Raw genomic sequence first — 14,105 nt, 5'->3', positions numbered from 1 at the left:
TAAAAAATACATACAGTACCAATCAAAAGTTTGGACACCTAACGTAAACTCACGTAAACTCGTACATCGCCTTTGTCCGTACAATTGCCCTTATTTTAGCGCCCCAAAAACATAATACTTCCAGATCAACTGTAATGTCAATACCATTGTAAAGCACAAATTCTCCCCTTTCCAACAGAATCAATTACATGACCTAAACGCTGCCTGTTTCTGCATAATTCAAGCAGGCAATGAGCCCCGTCGGGTCTTTTTAAAAATGGCGGGTGTGGAAGTGAAACTAATACGTGATAGTGAGACGGAGAGATGTGTGGGAAAATTGCTTTTTTTCACTCGATCTGTCCAACTTATCACCTTATCGCCTCTAAAATGTAAATAAAACACTATAAAGAGTTTATATAATGTGTATTTGAAGGTTAATAATACCTATTTGAAGGTTTGTGTCGAATTTGAATCAGGTTTTTAGGGCGGTGCTAAAGTGATCTTAGAAGTAAACAGCGGCTTTGAGAATGATGATTGCATGCAATGAAGACGAAAAAAATGACTAGGTAGGTATCCCCCCTTACCCCCATCACTGTCCATTTCTTGTTTTTAAAGGATGAGAGAAGTGCTACACCTGGTGGAGAGAGATTGTAAGACAGAAATAGTTGCTTTATGAGTGCTGAACTTTAGGACATGACACATCCCGATGTAACTGAGGATCCGTTTTTTCAACTTTTCTCCAATACTATAGAGCCATTACCATGTCGATCAACGCTTGAATAGAAACCTAGTTCACACCCCTGATTTTGACGTCAACACAGTCACTACAGTCCCATAGTTTTCTTTGTAGCCTCATTTGAATGTTGCGGTTGCGCACATTTGTACGGAATGGGGTGAGTTTACGTTACTCATTCAAGGGTTTTTCTGTATTTAAATGATTTCACTACTAGTATGTCCAGAGGTGTCCAGACTTTTGACTGGTACTGTATATATACACGCACACAAAATACACACGCACTCACGCACACAAATCATGGGCATTAATATGGAATTGCTAGACGTGACCCAGTTCGTTCGATTAGTTTGATATTTACGGACACAACCTAGTCATTCGTTCTTTATGTTCTGTTGCCATGCCTGCTGGCAATGTTCTTATCCCTTGCTTGCTAGCTAGCCAGTTACCTACGGATAACACAGGCACAACCTCTGCAGCCAGAATAACAGCAAAATAGCTGTTTTCTATTGCCATTTCGAAAGATCCATAACAATGAGCTGATAATGGCCGATTTTTCCTGGCATAGCTAGAACAGTTTGCCTTCTCATCAGGACACTCATCAACACTGACTGTTAATTGCAAGGAGATCACATTGCATATAAAACACTAGGGTAGAAGATATCTAAATAGTTTGTTGTTAGCAAACCTTCCAATATGACAACCAAATTCTAAAACATCAGTTGCTGAAAACAGCTGGAGAAACTAAAAACATGAGGGAGGATTTTACAGCTTTAGTGGCAGAGGGGACCAGAGAAAACCATGTTCATCACTCACCACGTTAGATCATCAGATTCTCCAAAAAAAAGATGTCTCTGCAAAAACAAATCAACGCTAGCTAGCTAAGTTTTTTTCGTCATTGGACTTGTGTTTACAATGTATCCAATGTCAGTTTGTGTGGTTGTTGGTTTAGCTTTCTGTAACTTTCTGTAGCAAGAACGGTCTGCATGTGTAGGCGGATACTGCGTCACGATTTCAAGGTGTCTCGATATCTTTTCCAATTAACCCAATATATTTTCCAACTGTCCTGTTATCTGGTTTTAATGTCTATTCTAGAATGCCCTCCCAGCCAATCAGAAACGACTAACCAACAATGCTGTGGTATAAACATAAACACATATATACCAATAAAAGCCCAGTAACAGTTATCAAAACAGTCATGGTAAAAGAAAGAGGTCCTCGTCTTCTATTTGAAAGGACCACTACACCTAGAGAACAGACCGCTCCTCAAGAGGGGGTATCTCTGCTCTTATGGTCTTGAAGACCTTCTGTGGGTCTTCTCCCCTGTTTACTTCTTTTTTTCTGAAAAGCCTGGGGAGAGGGAGGAAGGGATGGATGGGGAGATGGGGGAGAGGGAGGGAGGGATGGATGGGGAGATGGGGGAGAGGGAGGGAGGGATGGATGGGGAGATGGGGGAGAGGGAGGGAGGGATGGATGGGGAGATGGGGGAGAGGGAGGAAGGGATGGATGGGGAGATGGGGGAGAGGGAGGAAGGGATGGATGGGGAGATGGGGGAGAGGGAGGGATAGATGGGGAGATGGGGGAGAGGGAGGGAGGGATGGATGGGGAGATGGGGGAGAGGGAGGGAGGGATGGATGGGGAGATGGGGGAGAGGGAGGGAGGGATGGATGGGGAGATGGGGGAGAGGGAGGAAGGGATGGATGGGGAGATGGGGGAGAGGGAGGGAGGGATGGATGGGGAGATGGGGGAGAGGGAGGGAGGGATGGATGGGGAGAGATGGGGGAGAGGGAGGGAGGGATGGATGGATGGGGAGATGGGGGAGAGGGAGGAAGGGATGGATGGATGGGGAGATGGGGGAGAGGGAGGAAGGGATGGATGGGGAGATGGGGGAGAGGGAGGGAGGGATGGATGGGGAGATGGGGGAGAGGGAGGGAGGGATAGTGAAAGGGAGATGGGGGAGAGGGAGGGAGGGATAGTGAAAGGGAGAAGGGGGAGAGGGAGGGAGGGATGGATGGGGAGATGGGGGAGAGGGAGGGAGGGATAGTGAAAGGGAGAGGAGTACCCAATGCTCTCAACACCTTTTAGATGCTCTTCTCCTCCTACAGTATACCTGTGAAACCCCTGGACAGGACTGGAAGAAAGCGAGGAAGATACATGGGGGAACCTGCTAAGGCGAGAGCAGGTAATGGTATTTGAGGACCCCCCGGTGCATACCTGAGTCTGGATGCGGTTGAGGCCCCTGAACCAGAGAACCTGACCCCTACGGAGCTCCATCTCAGCGTGGTCGATCTCATCGTCCCCCTCGTTCATCTCGTTTTCAGGGACATCCTCCTTATGGGTTCCGTGGCCAGCCTCCTTTAGGAACTTCAGGTGGTGGGTGGGGATGGCTGAGATCAGCTGGAGGAGAGAGAGACACCATGAGGAGCTTTCTATATCTTTTTTTCATTTTTGTGGAGTGGTTGAAAAACAAGTTTTAATGACTCCAACCTAAGTGTATGTAAACTTCCGACTTCCACTGTGTGTTTAGTAATCATGAGGTCAGGGTTCTGTGGCTGAATATATATATATATATATATGTATAGAACATTTCTGGGCAGAACTGAAAAAGCGTGTGCGAGCAAGGAGGCTTACAAACCTGACTCAGTTACACCAGCTCTGTCAGGAGGAATGGGCCAAAATTCACCCAATTTATTGTGGGAAGCTTGTGGAAGGCTACCCGAAAACGTTTGACCCAAGTTAAACAATTTAAAAGGCAATGCTAACAAATACTAATTGAGTGTATGTAAACTTCTGACCCGCTGGGAATGTGATGAAAGAAATAAAAGCTGAAATAAATCATTCTCTCTACAATTATTCTGACATTTCACATTCTTAAAATAAAGTGGTGATCCTAACTGACCTAAAACAGGGCATTTTTTACCACGATTAAATGTCAGGAATTGTAAAAAACGGAGTTTAAATGCATTTGGCTAAGGTGTATGTACACTTCCGATTTCAATAATATATATTACACACAAACACTATATGACCAAAAGTATGTAGACACTTCTTGTCGAACATCTCATTACAAAATCCTGAGGTCAGGGTTCTGTGGCTGAACTAGCCGAATTCACTCATTTGAAGGGGTATCCACATATAAAAATTAGTGGATTTGGCTATTTCAGCCACACCTGTTGTTGACAGGTGTATAAAATTGAGCACACAGCCATGCAATCTCCATAGACAAACAATGACAGTAGAATAGGGAGGACCTTTTATACCATCATAAGAAGGTTTATGTCCATTCTAGTATTCATAATTCTATGTCTGCAGTATACTATTAAAGAGCTCTGACCTGAAATGAACACCTCATCTGATATATATGTAAAAGCGCCAGTGTTTTTTTCTCACATCATATTTCTTGGCAGGCTATTACAGGCATTAATAACTCTTCATGTGAACTTATATCGGTTCACTAACTCATAATTCAATTCAATTCATGGTTTGAAATGAATTAATTCAGTCCACGCCCTGTAGTTCTATTAGTGATTAGTTCACCTTATCAATTCTCTTCAGGATCTGAAGTGAATGCAGACATCTTATCAAATGACTATAATTCTATGGTGTTGAATAGAGATACATATTCATGACTATTGAATGGTTCTATTTAATTATGTGGGGGCCAATCAGTTTTTCCTCATGTGAATGTTTCTAAGGCGTGGATTGGCTGAGCAGAGAGTTGACAAACCAGAATGCTCCAACACTGAACCCAACGAACTGACGTTACATACCAAATGTCACCCTATTCCCTATATAGTGCACCACATAGAGAGGGAACAGGGTGCCATTTGGGAGGCAGCCTGAAATAAATTGAGGTGTCAATAAAATGATGGCAAACTTTCTTGCTGTACCTTTCCTTGGGGTGGACGTATAGATACTATGGTAATGTGGGGCTGTGTGTATGTTAGGTTCTCTTGTCTGCATTTCGAACACGGTACACCTATGTAATGCTTTAGCAGTAGCTAATGGGGAACGAAATAAAACAACACTACTAATTAACTTAGTCACCTCTGAAATATTATGCTTTCAAAAACTCCCATACACACAAGCAAGCGCGCACACACACACACACACACACACACAGCTCTGCAGTATACTATTTTAAAGAGCTCTGACCTGAAATGAACACCTCGTCTGATCTATATGTAAAAGTGCCAGTGTTTTTTCTTCATATTTCTTGGCAGGCATTAATAACTCTTCATTTGAACCTATAATTGGTTCACTAACTCATAATTCAATTCATGGATTGAAATTAGTTAATTCAGTCCATGCCCTCTAGTTGGCCCAGTGATTCGTTTGCCTTATCAATTCCCTTCAGGATCTGAAGTTAATGCAAGGTTATTTCTCAGGCCCAGACTAAAGTCAGGGTTGAACACAGAGATCCTATTAAATGACTGTAATCCTATGGTGTTGCGAGCATGGAGATACACACACGTTATTTATCAATAACAGCTATCTAATATTAAGGTAGTCTAAAGGTATTGCTTGCCTGAGGTAGAGTACCTCATGATAAGCTGTAGACCACACTATCTACCAAGAGAGTTTTCAGCAATATTTTTCGTAGCCGTCTATTTACCATCACAAACCGATGCTGGCACTAAGAACTCACTCAAAAAGCTGTATAAGGTCATAAGCAAACAAGAAAATGCTCATCCAGAAGTGGTGTTGTCACATGTGCAACCAGAGGAAAAAAAAAACTCTAGACCACCTTTACTCCACATACAGAGACGTGTACATAGCTCTCCCTTGCCCTATATCCTCCTGATTCCTGCTTACAAGCAAAAACTGAAGCAGGAAGTACCAGTGACTCACTCAATACGGAAGTGGTCAGATGACTTGGATACTACGTGACAGGACTGTTTTTCTAGCACAGACTGAGAAATGTTCTGGGATTCATCCAATGGCATTGAGGAGTATACCACCTCAGTCTCCAGCTTCATCAATAAGTGCATTGACAAGGTCGTCCCCACAGTGACCGTACGTACAAATCCCAACCAGAAGCCATGGATTACAGCCAAAATCCGCATTGAGTTAAATGCTAGAGCTGCCACTTTCAAGCAGTGGCACACTAATCTGAATGCTTAGAAGAAACCTCGCTATGCCCTCAGACGAACAATCAAATAGGCAAAGTGTCAATACAGGACTAAGGGTGAATCCTACTCCACCGGCTCTGATGCTCGTCAGATGTGGCAGGGCTCGCAAAGTATTACGGACTACAACCCGAGTCGCGTGCTACCCAGTGACGCGAGCCTACCAGATGGGCTAAATGCCCTTTAAGCTCGTTTTAAGGCAAGCAACACTGAAGCATGCATGAGAGCACCAGCTGTTATCACGCTCTCCATAGCCAATGTGAGCAAGATCTTTAAACAATTCAACATTCACAAGGCCGCAGGGATTACCAGGATGTGTACTCAGAGCATGCGTGGACCAACTGGCAAGTGCCTTCCCTGACATTTTATCCCTGACCGAGTCTTTAATACCTACATGTTTCAAGCATACCACCATAGTCCCTGTGCCCAAGAAAGCGAAGGCAACCTGCCTAAATCCTGGACTTCCTGGCAGGCCGCCCAAAGGTGGTAAGGGTAGGCAACAACTCATCTGCCATGCTGATCCTCAATAAGGGGGCCCCTCAGGCGAGCATGCTTAGTCCCCTCCCGTACTCCCTGTTCCCCCGTGACTGCGTGGTCAAGCATGACTCCAACACCTTCATTAAGTTTGCTGACGACACAACGGTGGTAGGCCTGGTCACCGACAATGATGAGACAGCCTATAGGGAGGAGGTCAGAGACCTGGCAGTGTCTCTTCCTCAACGTGAGCAAGACAAAGGAGATGATCCTGGACTACAGTAAAAGGAGGTCCGAACACACCCCCATTCACATCGACGGGGCTATAGTGGAGCGATTTAAGAGTTTCCAGTTCCTTGGTGTCCACATCACCGCTGCACATACAGCTGCACCATCGAGGGCATCCTGACCGGTTGCTTCATCGCCTGGTATGGAAACTGCTCGGCATGCGATCGTAAGGCCCAGTACATGCGAATGGCCCAGTACATCACTGGGGCCAAGCTTCCTACCATCCAGGACCTATATACTAGGCGTGTCTGAGGAAGGCCCAATTCATAGACTGTTCTCTCTGTTCCCGCACGGAAACCGGAACCGAAGCGCCAAGACTACTGAACAATTAATAAAATAGCCACCCGGACTATTTGAATTGACATCCCCCCTTTGTTTTTACACTGCTGCTACTCACCATTTATTACCTATGCATAGTCACTTTACCCCTACCTACATTTATATATTACCTCAACTAACCTGTACCCCTGCATATTGACTCGGTACCGGTACCCCCTGTACATTATTGTAATTATATATTTTTTCTTAACTCAATTTTCTTAAAACTGCATTGTTGGTTAAGGACTTGTAAGTAAGCATTTCACGGTATTCGGCACATTTGACAAATTCAATTTTAATTGATTTGAGGACTATTTCGATTTAATAGTTCTTAATTCTGTTTGCCAGTTTTTCCTCATGTGACTGTTACGAAGACCTGGATTGGCTAAGCAGACAGTTGCCTAACCAGCATGCCCCAGCACCAAACCCAACAGACTGAGGCTGCAGCCCAAATATCACCCTATGCCCTATATAGTGCATTGGATAAAACAAACTGTGTTGTCGGGAGAAGGATGGTAAACTCCCTTGCTGTACTATTCCTTGGGGTGGAGGTATAGATACTGATGTGTGTGTGTTATGTTCTCATCTGCATTTCACACATGGGACACTTATGTAACAAGTCATGATGACTCAAATTAATTTAGTCACCTCTGAATGGTTATGCTGTCAAAGACACCCACACACACACTCACTGGAGGCCATCATCCTAGATGTAATGTTATAGGTTGATACAGGGAGACTGACAGTAGCTTGTTCTACCTGGTTTATAGAGATCTCTATCATTTCAATTCAATTCAACGGGCTTTATTCACATGGGAAACAAAATCAGCAAAAAAATCTATGTCCCTTTTTCAGGACCAATTCTTTCAAATATAATTTGTGAAAAATCCAAATAACTTCACAGATCTTCATTGTAAAGGGTTTAAACACTGTTTCCCATGCTTGTTCAATGAACCATAGACAATTAATAAACATGCACCTGTGGAACGGTTGTTAAGTAACACAGTTATGACACAGTTATGAAAACTTAGGACACTAAAGAGACCTTTCTACTGACTCTGAAAAACACCAAAATAAATATGCCCAGGGTCCCTGCTCATCTGCGTGAACATGCCTTAGGCATGCTGCAAGGAGGCATGAGGCCAGGGCAGTAAATTGCAATGTCCATATTGTGAGATGCCTAAGACAGAGCTACAGGGAGACAGGACGGGCAGTTGATCGTCCTCGCAGTGGCAGACTACGTGTAACACCTGCACAGGATCGGTACATCCGAACATCACACCTGCGGGACAGGAACAAGATGGCAACAACAACTGCCCGAGTTACACCAGGAATGCACAATCCCTCCATCAATGCTCAGACTGTCCGCAAAAGGCTGAGAGAGGCTGGACTGAGGGCTTGTAGGCCTGTTGCAACAATGTCGCCTATGGGCACAAACCCACTGTCGCTGGACCAGACAGGACTGGCAAAAAGTGCTCTTCACTGACGAGTCGTGATTTTGTCTCACCGGAGGTGATGGTCAGATTTGCGTTTATAGTCAAAGGAATTAGCGTTAGCGGCCTGTACTCTGGAGCGGGATACATTTGGAGGTGGAGGGTCCATCATGGTCTGGGGCGGTGTGTCACAGCATCATCGGACTGAGCTTGTTGTCATTGCAGGCAATCTCAACACTGTGCGTTACAGGGAAGACATCCTCCTCCCTCACGTGGTACCCTTCTTGCAGGCTCATCCTGACATGACCCTCCAGCATGACAATGCCACCAGCCATATTGTTCATTCTGTGTGTGATTTCCTGCAAGACAGGAATGTCAGTGTTTTGCCATGGCCAGCGAAGAGCCCGGTTCGCAATCCCATTGAGCACGTCTGGGACCTGTTGGATCAGAGGGTGAGGGCTAGGGCCATTCCCCCCAGAAATGTCTGGGAACTTGCAGGTGCCTTGGTGGAAGAGTTAGGTAACATCTAACAGCAATAACTGGAAAATCTGGTGCAGTCCATAAGGAGGAGATGCACTGCAGTACTTAATGCAGCTGGTGGCCACACCAGATACTGATTGTTACTTTTGATTTTGATCCCCCCTTTGTTCAGGGACAGATTATTTCATTTATGTTAGTCACATGTCTGTGGAACCTGTTCAGTTTATGTCTCAGTTGTTGAATCTTGTTATGTTCATACAAATATTTACACATGTTAAGTTTGCTGAAAATAAACGCAGTTGACAGTGAGAGGACATTTTTTTGTTGTTGCTGAGTTTATGTTAACATTGGCAATGCCAGTGAGGTAGATAATAAACAAAAGTGAAATAAAAAATGAACAGTAAACATTACACTCTCAGAAGTTCCAAAGGAATAAAAACATTTCAAATGTTATATTATGTATATATACAGTATTATAACAATGTGGAAATGGTTAAATAAATAAACATAAACATGGGTTGTATTTACAATGGTGTTTGTTCTTCACCGGTTGCCCTTTTCTTGTGGCAACAGGTCACACATCTTGCTGCTGTGATGGCACACTGTGGTATTTCACCCAGTAGATATGGGAGTTTATCAAAATAGTGTTTGTTTTCGAATTCTTCGTGGATCTGTGTAATCTGAGGGAAATATGTGCCTCTAATATGGTAATACATTTGGCAGGAGGTTAGGAAGTGCATCTCAGTTTCCACCTAATTTTGTGGGCAGTGTGCACATAGCCTGTCTTCTCTTGAGAGCCAGGTCTGCCTACAGTGGCCTTTCTCAACAGCAAGGCTATGCTCACTGAGTCTGTACATAGTCAAAGCTTTCCTTAAGTTTGGGTCAGTCACGGTGGTCAGGTATTCTGTCACTGTGTACTCTCTGTTTATGGCCATTCTTGGTTGGCATTCTAGTTTGCTTTATTTTTTCGTGAATTCTGTCCAATGTGTCAAGTAAATATATTTTTGTTTTCTCATGATTTGGTTGGGTCTAATTGTGTTGCTGTCCTGGGGCACTGTTGGGGCGGGTTGTGCTTGTGAGCAGAGCTACAGGACGAGCTTGCTTAAGGGACGCTTTGTTATGGAAAGTTTGGGAATCACTTCCTTTTAGGTGGTTGAAGAATTTAATGGGTGTTTTTTGGATTTGATAATTAGCAGGTATCGGCCTAATTCTGCTCTGCATGCATTATTTGGTGTTTTACGTTGTACACAGAGGTTAATATTGCAGAATTCTGAAGACAATCTCAATTTGGTGTTTGTCCCATTTTGTGAATTCTTGGTTGACGAGTGGACCCCAGACCTCACAACCATAAAGGGCAATATAAAGGGTTATATAACTGATTCAAGTATTTTTAGACAGATCCTAATTGGTATGTTGAAATTTATGTTCCTTTTGTTGGTATAGAAGGCCCTTCTTGCCTTGTCTTTCAGATCGTTCACAGCTTTGTGGAAGTTACCTGTGGCACTGATGTTTAGGCCAAGGTATGTATAGTTTTTTGTGTGCTCTAGAGCAACGGTGTCTAGATGGAATTTGTATTTGTGGTCCTGGCGACTGGACCTTTTTTGGAACACCATTATTTTGGTCTTACTAAGGATTTACTGTCAGGGCCCAGGTCTGGCAGAATCTGTGCAGAAGATCTAGATGCTGCTGTAGGCCCTCATTGGTTGGTGACAGAAGTACCAGATCATCAGCAAACAGTAGACATTTGACTTTTAGATTCTAGTAGGGTGGACCCAGGTGCTGCAGACTGTTCTAGTGCCCTCACAAATGTGTTGATACATATGTTGAAGAGGGTAGGGCTCAAGCTGCAGCCCTGTCTCACCCCACAGCCCTGTGGAAAGAAATGTGTTTTTTGCCAATTTTAACTGCAGACTTGTTGTTTGTGTACATGGATTTCATAATGTCGTATGTTTTTCTCCCGACACTATTCCATCAACTTGAATAGCAGACACTCACACCAAATTGAGTCAAAGGCTTTTTTGAAATCAACAAAGCATGAGAAGACATTGCCTTTGTTTTGGTTTGTTTGGTTGTTTGTCAATTTGGGTGTGCAGGGTGAATACGTAGTCTGTCACACGATAATTTGGTAAAAAGCCAATTAAACATATATTCAGTATATTGTTTTCACTGAGGAAATGTATAAGTCTGCTGTTAATGATAATGAAGAGGCTTTTCTCATGGTTGCTGTTGACGCATATCCCACAGCAGTTTTTGGGGTAAAATTTGTCTCCACTTTTGTGGATTGGGGTGATCAGTAATTGGTTCCAAATATTGGGGAAGATGACAGAGCTAAGGATGATGTTAAAGAATTTAAGTATAGCCAATTGGAATTTGTTGTCTGTATATTTTATAATTTAATTGAGGATACCATCAACACCACAGGCCTTTGTGGGTTGGAGGGTTTTTATTTTGTCCTGTAGTTCATTCAAGGTAATTGGAGAATCCAGTGGGTTCTGGTAGTCTTTAATAGTTGATTCTAAGATTTGTATTTGATCATGTATACGTTTTTGCTGTTTGTTCGTTGTTATAAAGCCAAAAGGATTGGAGAAGTGGTTTACACATACATCTCCATTTTTGACACATAACTCTTCTTGTTGTTGTTTGTTTATTGTTTTCCAATTTTCCCAGAAGTGGTTATGGTCTATGGATTCTTCCATTACATTGAGCTGATTTATGATGTGCTGTTCCTTCTTTTTCCGTAGTGTATTTCTGTATTGTTTTAGTGATTCACCATAGTGAAGGCGTAGACTCAGGTTTTATGTTTTTGGTTGGACAGGTTTCTCAATTTCGTTTTTAGGATTTTGCATTCTTCATCAAACCATTTGTCATTGTTGATAATTGTCTTTGGTTTTCTGTTCGAAATGTTTAGATTTGATAGGGAAGCTGAGAGGTCAAATATACTGTTTAGATTTTCTACTGCCAAGTTTACACCTTCACTATTACAGTGGAACGTTTAGTCCCTAGAAGTTGTCTAAAGGAGATTGAATTTGATGTTGCCTAATTGTTTTTTGGTAGGTTTCCACACTACATTCCTTCCATCTATAGCATTTCTTAATATTACTCAGTTCCTTTGGCTATGATGCCTCATGATTGAGTATTGTTCTGTTCAAGGAGACTGTGATTCTGCTCTGATCTGATAGGGGTGTCAGTGGGCTGACTGTGAACGCTCTGAGAGACTCTGGGATGAGGTCAGTGATAAAGTAGTCTACAGTACTACTGCCAAGAGATGAGTTATAGGTGTACCTACAATAGGAGTCCCCTCGAAGCCTACCATTGACTATGTACATACCCAGCGTGTGACAGAGTTATAGGTGTACCTACAATAGGAGTCCCCTCGAAGCCTACCATTGACTATGTACATACCCAGCATGTGACAGAGCTATAGGTGTACCTACAATAGGAGTCCCCTCGAAGCCTACCATTGACTATGTACATACCCAGCATGTGACAGAGCTATAGGTGTACCTACAATAGGAGTCCCCTCGAAGCCTACCATTGACTATGTACATACCCAGCATGTGACAGAGCTATAGGTGTACCTACAATAGGAGTCCCCTCGAAGCCTACCATTGACTATGTACATACCCAGCATGTGACAGAGCTATAGGTGTACCTACAATAGGAGTCCCCTCGAAGCCTACCATTGACTATGTACATACCCAGCATGTGACAGAGCTATAGGTGTACCTACAATAGGAGTCCCCTCGAAGCCTACCATTGACTATGTACATACCCAGCATGTGACAGAGCTATAGGTGTACCTACCATAGGAGTCCCCTCGAAGCCTACCATTGACTATGTACATACCCAGCGTGCAACAGAGCTGCAGGAGTTGTTTTTTTTTTGTGGTCATAGTTGTGCCTAGGGGGGCACATGGGAGAGGGAATGCTGTCATCTCCAGGCACATGTTTGTCCCCCTGTGTGCTGAGGGTGTCAGGTTCTTGTACGGTTTTGGCATTTAGGTTGCCACAAACTAGTACATGTCCCCGGCGCCGGAAATTATTTATGTCCCCCTCCAGGATGGAGAAGCTGTCTTCATTAAAGTATAGGGATTCTAGTAGACATTCGTGGCCAAATGTTTTGAGAATGACACAAATATACGTTTTCACAAAGTCTGCTGCCTCAGTATCTTTAGATATTTGTGTCAGATAGAAAATAGAATAGATAGAAAACTGAAGTATAATTACAAGCATTTTATAAGTGTCAAAGGCTATTATTGACAATTACATAAAGTTGATGCAAAGAGTCAATATTTGCAGTGTTGAACCTTCTTTTTCAAGACCTGTGCAATCCGCCCTGGCATGCTGCCAATTAATGTCTGGGCAACATCCTGACTGATGGCAGCCCATTCTTGCATAATCAATGCTTGGAGTTTGTCAGAATTTGTGGGTTTTTGTTTGTCCAGCCGCCTCCTGAGGATTGACCATAAGTTCTCAATGGGATTAAGGTCTTGGGAGTTTCCTGGCCATGGACCCAAAATATTGATGTTTTGTTCCCCGAGTCACTTAGATATCACTTTTGCCTTATGGCAAGGTGCTCCATCATGCTGGAAAAGGCATTGTTTGTCACCAAACTGTTCCTGGATGGTTGGGAGAAGTTGCTCTCGGAGGATGTGTTGGTACCATTCTTTATTCATGGCTGTCTTCTTAGGCAAAATTGTGAGGGAGTCCACTCTCTTGGCTTAGAAGCAACCCCACACATGAATGGTCTCAGGATGCTTTACTGTTGGCATGACACAGGACTGATGGTAGCGCTCACCTTGTCTTCTCCGGACAAGCTTTTTTCCAGATGCCCCAAACAATCGGAAAGCGGATTCAGAGACAATGACTTTACCCCAGTCCTCAGCAGTCCAATCCCTGTACCTTTTGCAAAATATCAGTATATCCCTGATGTTTTTTTGCTGCCCTTCTTGACACCATACCATCCTCCAAAGTCTTCGCCTCACTGTGCGTGCATATGCACTCACACCTGCCTGCTGCCAGTCCTGAGCAAGCTCTGTACTGGTGGTGCCCCGATCCCGCAGCTTAATCAACTTTAAGAGATGGTCCTGGCGCTCGCTAGACTTTCTTGGGTGCCCTGAAGCCTTCTTCACAACAATTGAACCGCTCTCCTTGAAGTTCTTGAGCCGATAAATGGTTGATTTAGGTGCAATCTTACTGGCAGCAATATCCTTGCCTGTGAAGCCCTTTTTGTGCAAAGCAATGATGATAGCACATGTTTCCTTGCAGGTAA

At 43.5% G+C, this 14,105-nt stretch overlaps 1 protein-coding gene across 4 annotated transcripts in view; it reads right to left on the bottom strand.

The window, feature by feature from the left end:
- The window catches only part of LOC139413715 (plasma membrane calcium-transporting ATPase 1-like), a 186,584-nt gene that overhangs the window by 47,791 nt on the left and 124,688 nt on the right, over positions 1-14,105 (bottom strand). For all 4 annotated transcript variants that reach the window (XM_071161407.1, XM_071161405.1, XM_071161406.1 and 1 more), the window contains one exon: positions 2,927-3,109. In XM_071161407.1, coding sequence (XP_071017508.1) covers positions 2,927-3,109 — 183 coding nt within the window. The remainder of the gene's footprint in view (positions 1-2,926; positions 3,110-14,105) is intronic.

This window comes from Oncorhynchus clarkii, chromosome 7 (assembly GCF_045791955.1).
Source record: "Oncorhynchus clarkii lewisi isolate Uvic-CL-2024 chromosome 7, UVic_Ocla_1.0, whole genome shotgun sequence".
Classification (NCBI taxonomy): Eukaryota; Metazoa; Chordata; class Actinopteri; order Salmoniformes; family Salmonidae; genus Oncorhynchus; species Oncorhynchus clarkii.
This window is presented reverse-complemented; position numbering and strand designations above follow the sequence as displayed.